This window comes from Gigantopelta aegis, chromosome 10 (assembly GCF_016097555.1).
Source record: "Gigantopelta aegis isolate Gae_Host chromosome 10, Gae_host_genome, whole genome shotgun sequence".
Taxonomy (NCBI): Eukaryota; Metazoa; Mollusca; class Gastropoda; order Neomphalida; family Peltospiridae; genus Gigantopelta; species Gigantopelta aegis.
Genome location: NC_054708.1, coordinates 25,209,753 through 25,230,967, shown reverse-complemented (window position 1 = coordinate 25,230,967; position 21,215 = coordinate 25,209,753). Strand labels below are relative to the sequence as shown.

General features: G+C 36.7%; 1 protein-coding gene across 1 annotated transcript; it reads left to right on the top strand.

The window, feature by feature from the left end:
- The first annotated feature begins 3,226 nt into the window (after window positions 1–3,226).
- Window positions 3,227–10,267, top strand: LOC121382682 (fibrinogen beta chain-like). The gene is made up of 3 exons (XM_041512220.1): window positions 3,227–3,344; window positions 4,115–4,390; window positions 9,763–10,267. Exons 1-3 carry the CDS (start codon window positions 3,296–3,298, stop codon window positions 10,104–10,106), a joined length of 669 nt encoding a protein of 222 aa, XP_041368154.1. The 5' UTR covers window positions 3,227–3,295; the 3' UTR covers window positions 10,107–10,267.
- Window positions 10,268–21,215: the final 10,948 nt, after the last annotated feature.

Genomic DNA, 21,215 nt, shown 5'->3' with positions numbered 1-21,215 from the left:
AGAAAACTAAATGCCGAGACAACTGGTTAATTTAACGCAATCTGAACTGTCCTTCATCTACAACCCCTCACCCCCCCCCCCCCCCCCCCACCCCCGCTTACTGACCCACTGCCGATGACGATATGACATTATTGCATTATGAGAGATCTTATCTTGGTGGTAAAATGCCAGATTTATATTAACAGACTGCAAGGATTACAAATATTATGATGGTACGACGGAAGGTCTTCTGCACATCAAGCCATCGGCTTGGACTGGACCACCATTTCTAGTGCGCTGCTACAAAGGTGAAACCCTGATTCAAATGCGAGACGACGTCCCGTCTTGTCACAGCTTGTCCTTCAACCGCTCCTGGTCAGACTACAGACAAGGGTTCGGGGACATCCAGAATGGCTGTTTCTGGCTGGGCAATGACAAGATATCGGCGCTGACTACCACGGCATTTGAGGTACCAGTCGTGGTGCACTGGCTGGAGCGAGAAATAGCCTAATGGGCCCACCGACGGGGATCGATTCCAAACCGACCGCGCATCAAGCGAGCGCTTTACCATTGGGCTACGACTCGCCCCTAGTTCATAACAAAGCACAAAAATTGATTTTAGAAGGTTTTTACTGTTGAACAATGATATATGATTACATGTCCTAAAATGTATCATTACTTTATGGGTTATTTACTACTACTACTGCGACTATGACTACGACTACGACTACTACTACAGCTACTACTACGACTACTACTACTACTACTACTACTACTACTATTACTATCACTACCGCTACCACCACCACCACTACTATTACTAATACTACTACTATTACGACGTCTACTACTACTACTAATCCTATTACTACGACTACGACTACTACCACTACCACCACTACTATATTATTACTACGACTACTACTACTACTATGACTACTACCACCACCACTACTGTTACTACTACTACTACTATTACTATTACTACTACTACTACTACGACGACGACTACTACTACTACTACCACTAGTACTACTGCTCCTACCACTACTACTAGAAATTCTAGTACTATTACAACTACTACTACTACTACTTACTACCACTACTACTGTCAGTAGTAGTAGTAGTACTATTACTACTACTACTACAACCACCAACACAACAACTACTACGACAACGGCGTATACCACCACCATTACCACCACCACCACCACTACCACTACTACTACTACTACTACTACTATTACTATTGTTTTGTTTTTTTTTTGATGATAATGCCGCCATTGTCGCTACTGCCGGGTTTGCTGCTGCTGTTGATGAAGTACGTTGCTCTTAACACGAATATAAATATTGTCTTTTGTATTCTCATTCTTTACACCCGATGGCCGTATTGTAGTAGTAATAATAGTAGTAGAATGTAGACCTGAAGCCAAAGCACTGTTGATTATCACCAGTTTGATGACTCTTAATTTAATTCTGTTGTTTAGTGTCTGTATTTGGAGATATCCCGGATACTAGCTTAAATCTGTATATGATCTGTGATCCCTTTTAAGATCGCAATTCAGTGCTCAAGAGGATAAAAGATTTTAAACCATGGTCCTATTTGCCGAGGACAATATTTACACTGTTGTCAAGGATATGTTGTATGGCTTAAGTAGACCATACTCAAATTGTTTTAGATTTTAGAACTACGTTGACAAACAAAATTGATTTACTCCAAAGAAATAATGAACTAAGTGTTAGTAAATTTATCCAAGGATGCCTAAAAGAAACCCGTTATTGGAATAAATACAAATTGACTCTATGAAAAGGACAGATTCTTAAGTCTGTGCTTCAAAACATACCAGAAGCGCAGAGAAAGTTCAAGCACATATTATTTCATAAGAATGACTATGGTTGCTTATCATAAAACCACAGTTATTTGGTTATTGTTTCTGAGTCGAGCTGTAAGCTATGTTAATGGATCCATCTCCAACATGCACAATTCCATGCATATAGGTACATTTTAGAAACAAGACCGCGCTGGTCTGCACGTGAATCTTGCAGAAGGCAATGACGTCATCAGCTTGCTGCAATGTTCTACATTCTGTCAACGGAACGGTGGTTGTGATGAGTTCGTCTTCTGTAAGTCATCACCGTCCAAATGTTTCCAGTTCATCCATTCCAGTGCTGCTGCTGCTACCGACCTCTCCGACGTTTCTTCGTGTTCATTCTACGTTTCAAATCGGAAAACTGTAAGGTGTTACAAAATTGAATATTCCCCAGAAAAGGCATAGTCCAATATATTAATGTGTATGAATATATCTTTTGATAGAAAATATACTAAAGGAAAACGAGGCTATACAAGGAAAGGAATGATATTTTCGTTTAAAGATCATCTCTTTATATATATTTAGCCAGGCTGATTGCGATCTGCTATATAATGCAGTTGCAACATTTAGTGTTAACCCCCCCCCCCCCCCCCCCCCCCCCAAAGGAAAAAAAAAAAGCAAGCAAACCAAAACAAACAAACAAAACAACAACAAAAAAAAAAAACAAACAAACACACAAAAACCCCCCCCCCCCACACACACACACCAACAACAACAACAACAAACAAAAAAATAGGCCCAGCAAGTCAGAGATGAAACTATTTTCCAGCAGATAGGCTACTCAGCAGCAATGGGTGTTTTCGAACAAACAGGATATTGTGCACTCGTTTTTGGTACAAAAGTTGGAACGAAAATTGGCACAATATATAGTACTGCTAGCGGAGGTTTTTTTTTTTTTTTTTTTTTTTTTTTTAACAAACAGGACAGTGTAAATACGACTTTGATATAAAAGTCGAAGAGAACTGATTGCAACGAGAAGGGAGAATAAACGCCTGGGGTTTTGTAGTCGAAAGATTGTTTTCCCATCCCAGCCAGTGCCCCGCGACTAGTATTTCAACTGAAGGCCGTAGTGCTGCCGTTTGTGAGAAAGTGCATATACAATATCTAACCTTTTCTCTGTAATGCATACGTCTCACAATGACCAAATGATGATTAATAAATCAATGTGCTCTAGTGGTGCCGTTAAACAAAACAAACTTTAACTTTAATACACAGGTTTCGTGTCCCGCAGTGTCCCTTCCCGATACTTATTTCACTGTTAACTTTTAATTTCCAGGCGCCACCTCCAAGTACAACACATACAAATCCAACAAACAACAACCACTACAACAGTGACAACACAGACAACCACAAGCACGTCGACTATAACAGCCACTACACCGACAACCACGACGCCTGGGTCTACAGCTACGGTTGCATGCATCAACCTCACAGGCGGAGGATGTATGTGCCCCAATGGAGCGACTAACGCCGACTGTACTCAATATATGACAGGTAATAAACTTGTTTGTTTTGTTTAACGACACAACTAGAGCACAACAGTTAATCGTCGGCTATTGGGTGTCAAACATTTGGTAATTTTAACATGTAGTTTTCAAAGGAAACCAGCTACATTTTATCCATTAGTCGCAAGGAATCTTTTATATGAACTTTCCCCAGACAGCAGCACATACCACAGCCTCTGATAGATCAGTTTTTGGATACTGGTTGAAACAGAATGGGGATACACCTTATTTTGTGCATCAGTTGTGAGAGTTCTAGAAGTTATGGCGGTCTGAAATCAGACGGAGAATGCGTCTACACTACTGTCAAGTTCATGAGTTCGCCATCTTAGTCGGTAGGACCCATAGTTAACTACGGCCTTTAGGTAACAAGTGTCCAGTTATTTTTAGGCCATCTAGCTACAGAATACCCTAGATATATATATGTTTTACTACCTCCCACCCCAGTTATTTTAGGAATTATTGCCATGTTATCGATGTGTTATATCAGTATGCAATTTGTTTTATAGTAACAGATGTTTTTACAGTGATAGATTAAACCGAGTCTTGAAACTGAGATGGTACAATGGAAACACCTGACAGAAAACTAAATGCCGAGACAACTGGTTAATTTAACGCAATCTGAACTGTCCTTCATCTACAACCCCCCACCCCCACCCCCACCCCACCCCCGCTTACTGACCCACTGCCGATGACGATATGACATTATTGCATTATGAGAGATCTTATCTTGGTGGTAAAATGCCAGATTTATATTAACAGACTGCAAGGATTACAAATATTATGATGGTACGACGGAAGGTCTTCTGCACATCAAGCCATCGGCTTGGACTGGACCACCATTTCTAGTGCGCTGCTACAAAGGTGAAACCCTGATTCAAATGCGAGACGACGTCCCGTCTTGTCACAGCTTGTCCTTCAACCGCTCCTGGTCAGACTACAGACAAGGGTTCGGGGACATCCAGAATGGCTGTTTCTGGCTGGGCAATGACAAGATATCGGCGCTGACCAGATCAAGACCCTACGCGATTATTTTGGGTACGTTGGTTCATTCACTTCAGTTACTTGAAAACCGGTGTAAACGGAATGCATGTCCGTAGGAACAGTTGTCTGCCCGAACTTAATTTCCTATAATGCAGGTCCTAGGTTTAATATACCTAGGAATGCAAGTCCTAGGACTCACGTTCCTTATGAATGCTGGTCTGACTGCCAGGATATCAAGTCCAGGCCGGACTTGCATTCCTGGACAATCAAAATTTGAGTCCGGTCGTACACATAAAAATTAAATCATAAATGTAAACGAAACGAAAAACAGTTTCCTTTCTGGTTTATTTAATTAACTTAGAATACTGGCGCTTCTCTTTATTTAAATATTTTCTATTTATTCCATTATTTCCATTTATATCATTTCAAGAGTTTGTACACATTTTGTTGACCTTATTACATGAGCAGAACCAAGGTATTTATCCACTGCGTGTTGTTCCAACTACAAAAATGTTTAAACATTTAAAAGTAACTCAATTTTTTTTTCCAAAATTCGAAGCATGTATTAGTACTCGCAAATAAGTATAACTTGTCCATATGATATACCAAGACAATTATCTGTTAGACATTATGTACTGGTATTTGATATAATAATAATAATAATAATAATAATAATAATAATAATAATTTAACTATAAAAATGTGATATTTGCGTAAATTATCTTGTTATTATATAATTTTAAGTTTGTGCCTTTATGTCAATAATGTTGCAGGCGCGTGTACATAGGGTGTGTGGTGGGGTGGCGTGATCTAAACACCCCTCTTCAAAGCAAATTTCTATTTGCCACAGTCTAGACCTCCCCCTGCATAACTTACTGAACCTGTGCCTGCTTTGTCAATTTTTCTCATTTTCAAAAATTAATTTGGTCTAACATATGACATATCAGACTCTGGGCTCTATGATATCTTAGTCCCAACCAACCATACCATCGATAATTTTTTTTTATGTTAAATGGTTTTCATTAAGGTGTATCAATTAATAGAACTATCAATGACTAAGAGTTACTACACCGACTAAAACAAAACAGTAACCCCTAAACAATTATCACACTGTCAATAATATGCACACACAATTTACAAAGATACTTGTAAATGGACTAACTACTCATGACACTTTTACACCTGACAGTTTTGATCACAATAGGCATTCAGGCTCCCTTTTTGGGAGAAGGGGTGGGGAGGGGGGGGGGGGGCTGATTTTTATTGCCCGAATGAAATGAAAATGTCCGAGTCTGGAACAACGTATATTTATATTAGCATTACTACCAAGACGCTATATAGGATTCCAAACAAATCAGTCTGCATTTTTACATGGATTACAACTAATATTGTAAGTTGAATGATGGAAATATATGGTGAAGATTACAGGCCAGCTCATTTTCCCCGAACATGTCCATTGCCCCCCCCCCCCCCCCCCCCCACACACACACACACACACACACTCTGGGGGAGTGACCCCCGGCCCCCACCTCCACCCAGTATCTAACGTTTATGATGTTCCTAACGGTTAGGTATACTAATACAGAGAGCCTTTCCCCAACTCGTCTCGTATGCTTATTATGGTCAAAACTGCCATAAGTGATAATTAATTTCAAGTGTTTTGATGTTATTTTTAATTGTTCATCAATAAAAGGCAATTTTTCATGCTTATTATTCCTGTTATTTTTACATTCCTCGGAATGTACGTCCCACAGACTAGGATTCCGAGGAATCGAGGTCCAATCGGACAAAGATTAAGAAAATCACAATTAATCAGATTGTGACTTTCCGTCAAAATATAAACTTATAAAACATATTATTAAAAATTATGTTGGTGTATATAGAAATTGTCTTTTGCTGTTCGCCAAATGTTAAGTTTTTTGGAGTTATTGGTCTACATATTGTTTGTTTTTTTACATATATATTTCTTCGTGTTGAACACATAGGCATATAGCCTACTTTATATCTGTAGTTGCATTATATACTTTTGGAAAAAGCAAGATATTCGTCCTACTTTAATATGCTAACAAAAATGTAAGACGATTACAAAAATTCACTCACGTGTCTGATCCACTAGTCTATGACGTAAAAACATAATTAAGTTGATACTCAAACTTTTTTTTTTTTTGACATAGAGATTTGAACCCACAATAATCTTAAGAGACTCGTACACTTATCCATCACACTATGAGGGAAGGTTGCCAAATCCTCAAATTGTTTTCTGCGTTTCTTTTACACCAGTCGTAACAGTTATTGCATGCACCCGAAGCGGTCGTGGCCTATTAATGTGATAGTAATGTCATCAGTTAGAAATTGTTTCAGTAACATTTAATTGTTTTACTGCTTTAATTTTAGAACTTTTGTATTAATGTCGATCGTCATACACATTCATTCATTCAGTTTGTTTTATGTCACCTCGACGTTCACATATGGCATTTAATTTGATGTTTTGTAAACGTCTTGCACATTACGGTTTTATTATTTGTTTGAACATTATATATTAATTATTACATTATTATATGAACATAGCGTACGTTCGTATAATAAAGAATGATACATGTATATAGTACGAGCTTGGTATGTAATAATGATAAATGTTTAGCTTGGTGCAGGCAGATACCACACCAGTTAATGCAGTAGATGACAATTGTAGAGAGCGCCGCCGCAAAAACTAGCCCCCAAAATACCGATGTTATGGCCTGAAAAGCAATCAAAACATGGCGTTTACCCCCTCCCCCTTGTTTCGAATTGTAAGAAACACTGACTTTTGATGGACCGATGTTTTACCTGAAAAGCAATCGAACATGGCTTTTACCCCCTCCTCCCCTTCCGAACATTGTTCGGATTGTGAAGCACATCGATATTTATGGACCGTCCCTTAGTTTATCGTTCCATCTTTTTCCAATAGTCCAGTCAATTTATGGGAAAACGTTGGTCCACCCACAACAAATTGCAACATACTTTATTTTTTCAGTATTCACCTCAGAAGGACCTGCAAAGAAACATATAAAAAGTCCTCCTAAATTCAAGTAGTGGAATAGTGCCTAATTACATAAATCCAATATGGCCGCCACAACATTAGTCATTACGCAGTTTTTATAAATTTTCATCTCTAACCAAACCAATTTCAATGTTTAAATATGCTAATATATGTAATATAAAATGTTTAAAAAAAATAGAAAAAAGAAATAGCTTGCAGTATAAAAACGTTTGGAAAAGAAATCAAATGGCTGTCACAATAAACCGATTTTAACACTTTTAACAATATTTTTCTCTGAATTTTCAATCGTTTAATATTGTGCACATTTAAGTTCTCTGGCATAATGGAAGGTATTACACCATATATTTAAATTTTAGATAAATAACCAAAAGTGATATACATTCGTAGAATACTTCCTCTCTGTATATTATAGTCAATTTAGATTAAATGTATGTTTGTAAACATAAAACCACTTGAATTTCGTATTACATTGAACTTAACAATTTTATCTCCACTGAGTTGATAAATACAGTTTAATCAAATAAATTTATAGACAATAATGTTTTTAATGCATCTTGGAATAATTATTATCCAAGCATAATCGACACCTCATTTTGCAATTACACGTAAGCCTCTGGTAGTTCCTTTGAGGCTGTCCGTGTCTGTTAAGATTGACAGACCTGTACTTATTTCAACTTATTCGTACCATTCCCAGTCCTCTGGATTCATGCGGTCACCGTACGTCATCCACTACTGAAATTTCAGTTAACCGCGTTCGCTATGGACATGACAGTCCCTGAGATTGGGGGAAGCTCTGCTGGCTTCGCACGTTATGATGTACTTCCGCCTATCTTCTAGTAAATTAATTGTAGTTTACGAAAATTCAACTTGTCGCCTTATAAGCATTATATGGTGTTCTTCCAACTGATATTATATCTGTGTTTGTGCTGTTTCGTTTCCTAAACACTGACTGGTTTGTGTGCCTCAGCTTCAGTGCAAGTCATTTGTAACATAGATAGTTCGTTTAGTTGTTCTTGCAGCCGCAGCAAAGGCAATGTGCATACTTAGTAGATCAGCATCTACCTAGACATGTTATGTGACATCCATGCCACTGTGGCTTGCCACTGAGTAGGTGATGAACCTTTGTTTCTTCTCTTTGAATGATTATGTTTATTTTCACCAGTGCTAGATTGTATCAACAGAGTTCTTCCAGTAAAGAGTAGAAAATTAAGAATGCGCTGATAATGTATTAAAAATGGCACGGATAATGATAATTACCTAAAATGTAATAGCAAATACTTACAACGGGTTAATTTTCTAATCCATGCAAAACAATCACTTTGATTTAACAAGTCAACGGATGAGAATAATGTATACTTTTAATTTTACAGGTTTTATGTTTTCAAACAAAAAGTAAACTTGATATGCATGTGTACACACACACACGCACGCACGCACACACACCAAAAGTATAACCCTACGGAATATATAGAACTATTTTAAAAGTATCGGGACTGCACTTTATATTCCATACTAATTACTATATGGATATTGTTAAAATAGCAACATATTCAAAACTCTAAGCAAAAAATAATGCTAATAATAATAATAATAATAATAATAATAATAATAGAAGGAAATATTTAATTTAACGACGAATAATGATAATAATAATAAAACTAATACTAATGAAATGGTGTAACAAAGTATTTGGACTGTAATTTTAATATTTCACACTCATTACTATATGGATATTTGCCACATTCTATGAAAATTGTAGGCCCATTGGTCAAATATTGTTAAAATAGCAACAGATTAATTCATGGCGATTTACCCATTTTTGGCAGAGTTATGGCCCTTGAAGTTAGTAAATTCAAATATTTGTTTTCCGGGCATGTTTTTTAGAATGCATCAGGATATCGAGCTGAAATTTTGTGTATATATTTATCATATACTGTTCAGGAACAAGTTTGAATTTCACGGCGATATACCCATTTATGACCCTTAAACCTAGGAGATACGAAACGTTGTTAGGCCCAGTAGGGAACATGTATTGTTTTAGCAGTATTTCCAGAAGTATTTGGTTTTTATTAATATTTCAAATTACATAGATTAGCATATATAAACCGTTAAATTAGTTTAATTAAAATTGGAATTTGTGCATAATGACTAAATTGTGTCGGCTATATTGGATTTATGCAAATTAGGCACTGTTCCACTACTTGGATTTAGGAGGACTTTTTATATGTTTCTTTGTAGGCCTTTCTGAGATGAATGGGAAAGAAATCATTTCTGTTGCATTTTGTTGTGGGTTATTTCATAAATGGACTGGACTAAAGACTAGTACGATTTTTAATTCCAAGATTAATATGATTTGTAATTCGACTCTTACATTATTTTCTTTCAGACACTATAATCAGTAGCCAAATGAAATGGATAATCATCTATTACGATTTCGTAATGAACACCGCTGCTAACAAGTATCGTCTGAACTATACAAGCACTTGGGGTAACGGATTCTATAACTGTGATAGTTTTGGTGGTTCATCTTTCATCACGGATGTCAAAGGTCACCAGTTCTACACGTATGATCAAGACATCAATGGATGTGCTGCTGCGGACGGGGGAGGATGGTGGTATAATACTGGATGTTCTTACGGAAACCTTAACGGAATCTGGCCAAAATGGCCGCTAAAAGGAACAGTGCATGTTTTAAAAGTATCGTTGGTTTACATACAACGAACAACTTAAACTATTGAAAAAACTAATCATCGGACTTAATCAGTGTTCATATCAGCTGAATTTAATAACTGTACCGCTTTAATATTTGTGATAGACCTTTGCAACATAAATCATTTGACATTACAAATAAAATTAAATTCACATATTTAGAACCATAGTAGTTGGAATAAATATTCATATATTATAATAGTTCAATGCTTTATTTGTGTTTGGAAGGATTTACCAGGCTTCATGTAACTCTAAAATAGGTACATACATACATACGGTGTATTTTTCACAGCCGTACATATAAAATTGTAATTTGTTTTGTGTGCGATTTGTTAAATTAAAAAAAGAAAAGGTTTATGACATCATATTTTAAATACATTTATATAAGAATTATTCGTCCTTTTTTCGAATTTATCAATGTATAACAGTCATACTAAATTTGTGACTGTTATACATCGATAAATTCGCACAAACTTACGAAAAAATCTTACAATTACAAACAGCACAACTTATTTACTTTAGTTAAAACTACACATAATGCATAAATAGGGAATGACTGGTTAGACCTACTGTCTTAACATATTAGTCTATACATAGAGCTATGGTAATTTGTTCATTATCATTTTCTGTCAAATACAGCACAACCTGCTGAAATGCATCTTCCTGGCATGTTTTTGATGGTCTTCCAGGGGATACTTTGATGTGCTTGTTTGGTGTAAAGGCAGATGGGATATTTTTTCTTGTCCGGAAATTGATACTGCACTGCTGATGGTAAATTATGTTGAGGTCAAATCGTATATTGACTGGACTACTATACAAGGCGAAGTGTAATTGGCCGATATTTTTATTGTTATTTATAGTTGAAATGTCATCTGGACATGGGAGTCCACGCAATGCTGTTAGATCTACTGGTAGAGCAGTGGAGCTAATTTTAATCAGATTGACGATTAATAGAATATTTTGTAACGGACGACTGGCCATAGGACTGGCTATGACTACTATGATACGAGTCTAACACATTCAACATCGAATTATTGAGCTAGTGGTGGAAATGACGAATTCAGAGAGGTTTAAGAAGAAAATAATAATAATGATAATAATAATAATAATAATAATAATTATTATTATTATTATTATTATTATAAAGGAAGGGTGTGTGTGTGGGGGGGGGGGGGGGGTGAGTGGCCTAAAAAATTTCAGTGTGTTCCACTCTGCCCCGGACTGGGCCCTAGTTTTTAAAAACAAAAAAATTGTTATTTTCTAATTTTGCCCCAGGGATTCGAAATTGATTTTAAATTGACCGTTGTGATATACAAAATATAACTGTTTTTCGGTCAGTCTTGTTTTAAATTTATTTGGCTAGTACTATGTTTTGTTTACAGCCGGATACGATGTATTTGTTTTTAAAAAATTGTTAGGAAAGGGATAACAACAAACCAACCACTGAAAAATGGACTGGCTTAGAGGCTTAAGCGGCGTGTAGTCGGGTGGAGACTAAGATATCCTTGAGACTTGGATTTTTTCTATATGCAATAACCGGACGTGCTGTAATAGGGTTTATCATAACAGTTTGCAGATTTAAAAACTCCTTCATAAGTTTACCAATATTAACGCTACGTGGACTGTAAACTATTGGAAAAATTATTTTATCTCTTTTTACAGCTTTACCAGATTCAATGTTGATTCCAAACGGCTGTTTTGTCTGTAATGTACGAATCCAGAAGGCCTCTCGTTCAAGTCTCAATAGGTCTGTTTCGTCTTTTGAACCAAGTATCAGGGGTTGTTCAATTGCAATTATTTCAAAATTTTCATCTAACGAATGGTCAGGTAGATTGAAGTGATTGGCGACAGGGGTGTCAACTTCATGCCGAATATCATACTTGTGAAAAACTGCTCTAATTCTCAGTTGGTTTTGCGTTTGTCCTACATACTGGTTTTTTTTTACATAAATTACAGGTGATTAGATATACTACATTTTTCGAATCACAGTTCATGTCTGTCCGAATTTGATATTCAATTTTGGTCTGTTGACTTTTGAAAGTCGACTGCGTTTTAAGTAAGTTGTGAAGTCTACACCTGGTTTTGGCACAAGTAGTAGAGGAGCCAGTGCTTATTTGAGGTGATTGGTTATGCTGAAGTTTGTATGGTTTATAGTCTTCAGTTGCCCTAAAGGGATTTTCTAATTCTCGAACAGTTTCAGATTTAATTTTTCTTAAAAACCGTTTTGAATATCCCCTAGGTTTTAAAGCACTAAATAAAAGTGAACAAGCCTCATTGAAATTCTGTTTGTTACTCGAATTTCTGTGAAATCTAATAATCTGAGATTTAACAATGCCTTTAAAGGTGTGGCATGGGTGAACAGACTTGCAGTGGAGAAGTTGGTGTGTGTCTGTGGGTTTGAAAAACACTTTGTAGTCTAGGTAACCTGATGTTTCAAACTGTGTACCTTTATAAATTGTTACATCCAAAAAGTCAACTGATTTATCTGATATGATGGCCTTAAGTTTGATATTGTCATCCTGTTGATTTAATAGCTCAAAAAAGTTCCAAAATTCTTGTTTAGAATGTGGCCAAATGATAAGTATATCGTCGAGATATCTGAGGTACAAAAGAGGTGTTTTGCTCGATTTCTTTAAAGCAGCCTCTTCCCATTCGGCGACATAGATAGATGCAAAGTTTGGACTAAAACGTTTGCCCATAGCACAACCACACACTTGCTGATACATTTCTCCATCAAACTCAACATCATTTCCTTTTAGGCTTAATTCTAACAGCTCAACAATGTTCGTATCTGGTCTGTTTGGATCTGGGTACTTATCGAATGCTCTCTTAACTGAATCAATGCCCGCATCAATACCTATGTTGGTGTACATGGAGTCAATATCAAGGGTAACCAAGAATGAATCTTTTGGGATTTTGGTTTTTGATAATTTTGATAGAAGATCTTCAGTGTTTTTCACAAAACTTTCATGTCTATTTGCAATTGGTTTTAAGTGAAAGTCTATGTATTCTGAAATATTGTACGATTCTGATCCACAGTCTGAAATGATTGGACGACCGGGTGGTGTGTTAATATCGGTCCATGTATCGACTGGCTTGTGGATTTTTGGAAGTAAATACAATTTCCGGGTTTGTGACTGTGACCTGGATTCTAAATATTTTACTTGTTTTTTTATTTATATGTCCCTGATCTTTTAAACAGTGAATAATTGCATTGAACTTTTTACAATTTTCAGGCCAAATAGCTTTGTCTAATTTTTTGTAGTACTTTGAATTATTAAGCTGTCGATGGGATATAGTTCTCCCTTGATAAAATGACAGTGGCTGACCCTTTATCTGTAGGTTTTATAACAATTTTGCGGTTTTTGCGTAGTTTGGTGAGAGCACGACGTTCCATGACAGAAAGATTTTGCTGATTTGTGTAAACTGTCATATCACCCACTTTTTCCACTATCCTTTTATGAGCTTTAATGATTTCAGGATCTGCACTAGAGTTTGGGGGTAACCAGCCGGAGTTTTCCGTGAATGGGATTTTTTCTCTAGTTGAACGCCGAAAATAGTCGGCCAGTTTCATTTTGTGGTCAAAAACTGCCGTATCCATTACACCATTGTCAAGTTTAGCCTCTAAGCCTGTTTTTGGTTGGGGGGTGGGAACCAAATTCAAACCCCTGTCCAGTAATGATTTTTCAGCGAATGTTAGAAGGTTAGTGTCACCAGTTAGGTTAACAATGTTAGTTCCTAGTCCTAAATCAGGGTGGACATTACCCTTTCCCGGCCTTAGTTTAAATTTAAGTACCTCATCCAACTGCGATAAAGTTTATTGGCAGTTGTTTCTGTCCAGTGAATGTTGTCCTGCCCAACCTCAAAATCACATGCGTGAAGCGCAGGTATAAGTTTGATGTCCCTCATTGTTTTTGCAGCCAAATTTATTTGGTTGAGGCAGGTGTTTTGACTAGGCAAAAGTCTGTCCGAAAAGTTAAGCTCGATAAAAAGTATTCTTGACCTAGGGAAACGTTTCCGAATCGAGCTTATCATGTTTCGCAACTGATTTATTGCACTGGTTGGATTTTGATCTTTTGAGTTTATACCAATGTTAAGAACAATGGTTTCGGGTTGAGACTTGCCCTTAAAATTTGAGGCCATGGTCCGAAAGTGATTAAAATTGGCGCCTGGGTAACATTCTACTTGCACCTCAGGATGCGTGTCCAAATTAATTCTGGAGAGATTTGATAAGCCAAAAAGAAGAGTTTTTTTCTTAATTCCAGGAAGGCGCCATTGAGATTTGTCCGAAACGTTGTGCCGAAATTGATAGAATTTTGTTTGTCGAAAATTTGTATCCCGCTCTGAGTTGCGATTCGGTGCGGTGGGAGACTTTAATGCGTCAGCAAAAGAAGTTCCCAGACGAGGTACTGAACTACATGAGTTAGATGGGATAGGTGGGGTGGGTGGTGAGTTAGGCAGTGGTGCTAGGTGAGGTGCAGTGGACCTTTTGGCAATGGGCGGTGTTGTCTTAAGGTCAGGAGGTTTGGAAGGGGTGTTAACACGTGGGGATCGTGCTCATTTTTGTCTTTGTGTCAGAGGAGTAGTAGTTTGACAAGAACTACCCACACTATTCTCTGTGTTGGGAAGAAGGTCCGAAAGATAACGGGAAAATTCCGACAGACTAGAATCGGTTAATTTTGTTTTGTAGTTTTTTCTTCCCCACTTGATAGCAGTAAATTGAGCACGATCGAAGTCTAAGTGTTTTGATGACATGGCCGAAATAATCTTAGACTTCAGTAGTTTTAGAGAGTTAGCATAATGCTTAATCAACACGTCCATGGTTTGATTGGCCCAATTTTGATTTGTCAAGTTGTATGTATGTATGTATCTATGTATGTATGTATCTATGTATGTATGTATTTATGTATGTGTGTATCTATGTATGTATGTATGTATTGATGTATGAATATCTATATATTGTATGTATGTCGAGGTTGACTATTACATACATAGATATTAACGCACTGGCGCAGGGGATAATTAAATCCTTTCTGGCCTCACAAATTGTCCCATGCCGTTGCTGGGACTCGATCCTGTGGCACCGATTCGCCCGCAAATTGTAAGGCTAACCACGATACGCTCTGAGCTATCGAAGCTTCCATAAAAAAGGAAGTTCTTTAACTCAACCATATGCATGGGGCCTACAATCTACGCGGTCGATCCCGCTTACGTGCTTGAAACAGTGGGCAGACTTGGCACTGGCTAGTATGTATTGATGTATGAATATCTATATATTGTATGTATGTTGAGGTTGACTATTACATACATTGATATTAACGCACTGGCGCAGGGGATAATTAAATCCTTTCTGGCCTCACAAATTGTCCCATGCCGTTGCTGGGACTCGAACCTGTGGCACCGATTCGCCCGCAAATTGCAAGGCTAACCACGATACGCTCTGAGCTATCGAAGCTTCCATAAAAAGGAAGTTCTTTAACTCAACCATATGCATGGGGCCTACAATCTACGCGGTCGATCCCGCTTACGTGCATGAAACAGTGGGCAGACCTGGCACTGGCTAGTATGTATTGATGTATGAATATGTATATATTGTATGTATGTCGAGGTTGACTATTACATACATATGTATTAACGCACTGGCGCAGGGGATAATTAAATCCTTTCTGGCCTCACAAATTGTCCCATGCCGTTGCTGTGACTCGAACCTGTGGCACCGATTCGACCGCAAATTGCAAGGCTAACCACGATACGCTCTGAGCTATCGAAGCTTCCATAAAAAGAAAGTTCTTTAAAGGGACATTCCTGACTTTAAAGCTAATAAAATAGACAGTAATATGGATTAGTAAATTCACCTGTAATACATTTGTGTAAAAAAATAAATGAAAAGTGCGAAATTGAAATACTTACATAGACCAATGCTTTCGGGATTCCCCATGACACGATTATTTGAAATCCTCGCGGAAAGGTGAAGGTCAGAGGTCGCAATGATGACGAGAACACAAATTTCCCACAATGCAATATTCAACATGGGTTTGTACACGTTTTTGGGATGCAGTCGATTTGTCCACTGGACAATTTGTCCACGGACGATTCGTCCACTGAAAATTCGTCCACTGAGGAACTCGAGACGATTCGTCCACTACAAAAAAATCAGTTCCGGACGATTCGTCCAATGTGTTTTTATGGGTGAAAGTTTTCCGGCATATGCCGGATTTTCCGAGTTTTCTGGGTCTCTAAGGGTCGTTTTTCCAAATCGTGTAAATCCGTTGAGATTTTCATAGGGTGGGTGGGTAGGGGTTATGACCCAACTTCTCCGATTTTGGTAGATGATTACTCCAAAGTTCAACAAAAAGTTCGATTCTACAACCTAGTTTTAGTAATGATTCAATCCGAGAAAGTTCCCCGATCTAGCAGATGCACATTTCAGTAAGTGCGCGTTTTTTTTTTTTTTTTTTTTTTTTTTTTTTTTTTTTTGGGGGGGGTTTACGGAGATCGCCGATCCTTTCGTTCGATTCCGACAAAACTGACTCAATGCGATCACCAGTCAACGGAAACACAAAATCGCAGTCCGTGAAACGAGATCCGGAAAGTTAATAAAGTCGCGTCTAAAATAACACGCTTTGTTTGAATGACATTTGTTGTTTTGTTGAATTGTTTTTTAATGTACATATAATAATATTGGAATTGAAGACAACGAGTTTTTATTTTATTTCGAGGTTATTAGGCATATGGGGATAATATGTGACGAGGGAGGGTACAGTGGATATAATGTACGCCATTGAAGGAGAACATGACATGGGGGGGGGGGGGGGGGGGGGTTAATAAAGTCTTCCGACGCGGAGGCTTGCATTACCTGTTTACCACATCGTGACATGCGAGATAATGTACGAGCGAGTGGACGAATCGTCAGTGGACGATACGTCCGGGGCATGATAATGAATACAAATAGTTAATAAAAAATGGATATTAATGTTGAATTTTACTTTTTTGGTTATAGTATAGCACAAAATAATGTTAAGAAACGATTACAATGTCAAAGAAATAACTATTAATATGTATGAAAAAATTGCAGTCATCGAGTGGACGAATCGTCCGTGGACGAATCGTTCAGTGGACGAACCGTATGGAAAACACGTTTTTAATGTTATTTATTTTTTAATATTGACGTTTTGCATTGATTACCAACGACTTTCCATTTGTTTCCTACCAGTCAGTAGTATTACAATTTTGTTTTTCGTTAAACTAAGCGATACGAATGGACGCATTTTAAAAGAAACTTCAATAAATTTTTGATCTTGTCTCTTTTCTATTGCCTTCGGCTTGGCAAACCTTCTGATCGTTCTAGCATTTAGGGTTAGGGTCACTTGTACTTATAGCTATAGAGATATATATAGATGTTGGAAAGATCGGAACTTTGTCCATTAGTCAACTCGCCCCAACCCAAGATTTATACTCATAATACTGTGATGGTGCAATTTTATGGGTATCTGGTCGTTTCGGCCGGTTGCTAGTCACTTCGTACCTTAGTCCTTTCGTACCATAGTCATTTCGTAGCTTGGTTCTTTTGTACCATAGTCATTTCGTACCTAATTTGGTCCTTTCGTACCATTGCAAAATTGAAAGTCATATCGTACTCAATCTAATTACGTATATAAGATGCAAACACCACCTGCAACTGACTTTATAAATCATTAAATATTTAATTTTGTCCCTAAAAAAAGATCAAGTCATTTCGTACCATACACTGAAACAAATTTGTTTTTAATTTAAGGGACGTTTCTGATCAGCAAAAAAAAATAAAAAAAATATTGTCATTGTGTATAAGTAATAAACATGAGCAATTGGCTGATTTGGTAATCGATAGGGTAGTCAATGTTTTCAGTGATTGTTATTGTTTAGTTCTTAAAAAAATAAGATAATAAGTAATAATAAGTAATATTCGACCATTTCAGCTGGTGACTGAAAAAAATTGTTCATATTTATTTATTTATTTATTATTATTAGCATATTTATTAATTATGAATGTAAAAAAAAGCACACTTTGGTCATTTGGAGCCAATTTCAGAAAACATCGAAGTTGGCCGTTAGTAGTACATACCAAATACGGCTCTTGTCAGGTAGAATGGAAATAACAGTTGACAGGTGTTATGGTAAATCAATAACGATATGCTGCACAATAATGTGTTCTGATTTTCAAACTGTCAAAGTAAATTTAAAAAACAAAACAAAAAAAACACTGCTTTTATGCTATGGTCGATTCGTTTTTTATATACTGGTATGAAATGACTATGGTATGGAAAGACTTTTCACAATGGTACGAAATAACTAAGGTACGAAATGACTTTTTGCAATGGTACGAAATGACTAGGGTACGAAATGACCAAGCAGCATGGTATTTACATGTGCTCTACGTCACAAAAAGGTCACGTGATGCGCTTCAAATGCATGACAAGTCGAAGTGAATCCGCCGTCTAAAAATAGACTTTATTTGACGGTTGAAGGGAAAAATAAATTGATACGTACGAAAAAATATTTGGCAAAAATGCATTGAGCTACTACGAACATTTGGGGGACCAAAAACACATTGGATATACAGATATGGATATTCTGGACAAGGAAATGTAAGTAAATTGTCATTCCAACAATTAAAAAAGGTTTTATTAGCCGGAAACTTTATAGCATTGCAACAAAGTCAGGAATGTCCCTTTAACTCAGCCATATGCATGGGGACTACAATCTACGCGGTCGATCACGCTTACGTGCATGGAACAGTGGGCAGACCTGGCACTGGCTAGTATGTATTGATGTATGAATATCTATATATTGTAATTAAATCCTTTCTGGCCTCACAAATTGTCCTATGCCGTTGCTGGGACTCGAACCTGTGGCACCGATTCGCCCGCAAATTGCATGTATGTATGTATGTATCTATCTATATATATATATGTATGAGGGTGTATACTACCAAGTCAAATCCCATAGACAACAATAGTAACATATGTGGCTAAAACTCCTACCTACAACGTATCAACCGACATAAACGCCACGGATATAAATACTACCACCTCTCACACTTAAAGTGAATCAGAAAAAATTGGGGGTCAAGCTGCTCGTTTCTGAGATAACGGGTAGCGTCTATGACTACCCTAGTTCCGCACAAAATTCGAGTACTTTTTTTTACAGGTACCCCATACATGTTTCAAGCACAAGGCTACTTAACACATTGGTACTAGAAGAAATAAAATTGCATATTTGTTTTACCCAGATGAAACTATTATTTTTTACAACCAACACACTCACATTTATAACCAATCACAGTACTTGGTACTAGAAGAAATAAAATTGCATATTTGTTTTACCCAGATGAAACTATTATTTTTTACAACCAACACACTCACATTTATAACCAATCACAGGACTTGTGGTGTTCACTTCTCTATCAAAAGTTTGGTGCACCTCGCACTTTGACCCAGCCGGAAGTTATTTGGTTTAGTACTACCTATACTGATAACATACATTTTTCAAAAAGTGTCCAGCTATGTGTCTTTATGACAACCAGGATCTGGTGTATTCTGACATAAACTGACAACCTCACTGAATCTGTTGTTTCTACAGTGCAACCTAATATAATGTACACCTCAAAAAGCATATATATTGCATATAGTTTTGTACAAATGCAATATGTCATATTAAACAACAAAATGTTTTAAAATAAAACTCCTGAAGATATTTACTTTCAGTTGGGTGTGTGTACTCGGGTATATATGTAGAGACAACAAAGATAGTCAGAGTACCTCTACCCCTTTAAAGAATTCCATTAAAACACATGCACTTGATTGACCCCTAGATAAATACACTGTCTGAGGAAGGATGGGCTAATATTGTTCCAAATACACATGTATATTATTGAAAGTCACATGCTATTTTTACTTTTTGGTTCACACGAAAGATTTGAACTTTGTCAAAATCCATTGGTGTTTAGCACAATCTTAAGTAAAAATATTTTTAAAGGCTGTAAATGGTACCAATTTGAATTTTATTTTAAAGGCCAGGACCTTTATTATTTAAAAAAATGTTTTTTTTTAGTGTTTTGCCAAGTTTGAATTTTATCAAAATCCCTATGGGAATTTCTGCCTCTATTATTGTTGAGGTCTGCAGCATTAATTGAGGATTTATTATTGTTTTAACTAAAGCATAAAACAATGTATGTAAAGCATTTTAGCTAGTGGAAGTGCTGCCCAGATTTCTAACTTACAGGTATTAGCGATATTGGGATGAAAGGAATGTTCACTATAGGTAAAATGTTGAATACATTTCTAAAACTGAAGTATATCGACAAAAATAAATATATTTTATTTAAACCATACATGTCTTGTGAAATAACTGAAACATGTTCAGGCTAAAGCTAGTAGGGTAATTGCTTGCACAATTTTAGATATGTTTAATGCTTTAGATTCTTGGAGGTATAGTGGTGGCATGCATATTATTGTCTGGTGTGTTTGTTTGTTTTTTGTGGCTTTTTTAAAGTGCTATTCCAGAAATAAATGTAAGGAGGTGGTGGGAGACACTTTTCTCAAGACCCCGCCGTCCACATATTGTATATTTTGAATCCCCATGATGGGAAATTTATAATTTACCCCAACGTACATGATTTAAAACTAAAAATTGCATCCCATTACCTTTATTTAGCTTCATCTGGAATTGCCCTTACATAAATATTTTCAAGAATTACAAGCCACATATATTGGTGCTTTATAACTATCTTATTACTTGAAAACATTGCAAACGTATACCTACTTCACATACATGTATAAGTGGTCTTGAATACTCCTATGGCAGGTTTCGAGTATTTGCTTTTAACATTTGGTGACCTTTTTTAATAGTCAACTTAAATGAATTCACTAAATATCTGTTAATGCCGATTGAAATAATTTAAATATCTCATATTTGCATTCAGTTTGCAGAAGCGTCCAGCAAATGAGAATTTGGAGTACAGGAAAAGACAGCAGATTTGAAGTGATTCCAGCTGATGATCATTATAATGTTAATAAACATTTTCGATTTTTTTTTAAACCCTACATTTTTACATCATGAAAACATAATCGAAAATATAACTATAACATTTGC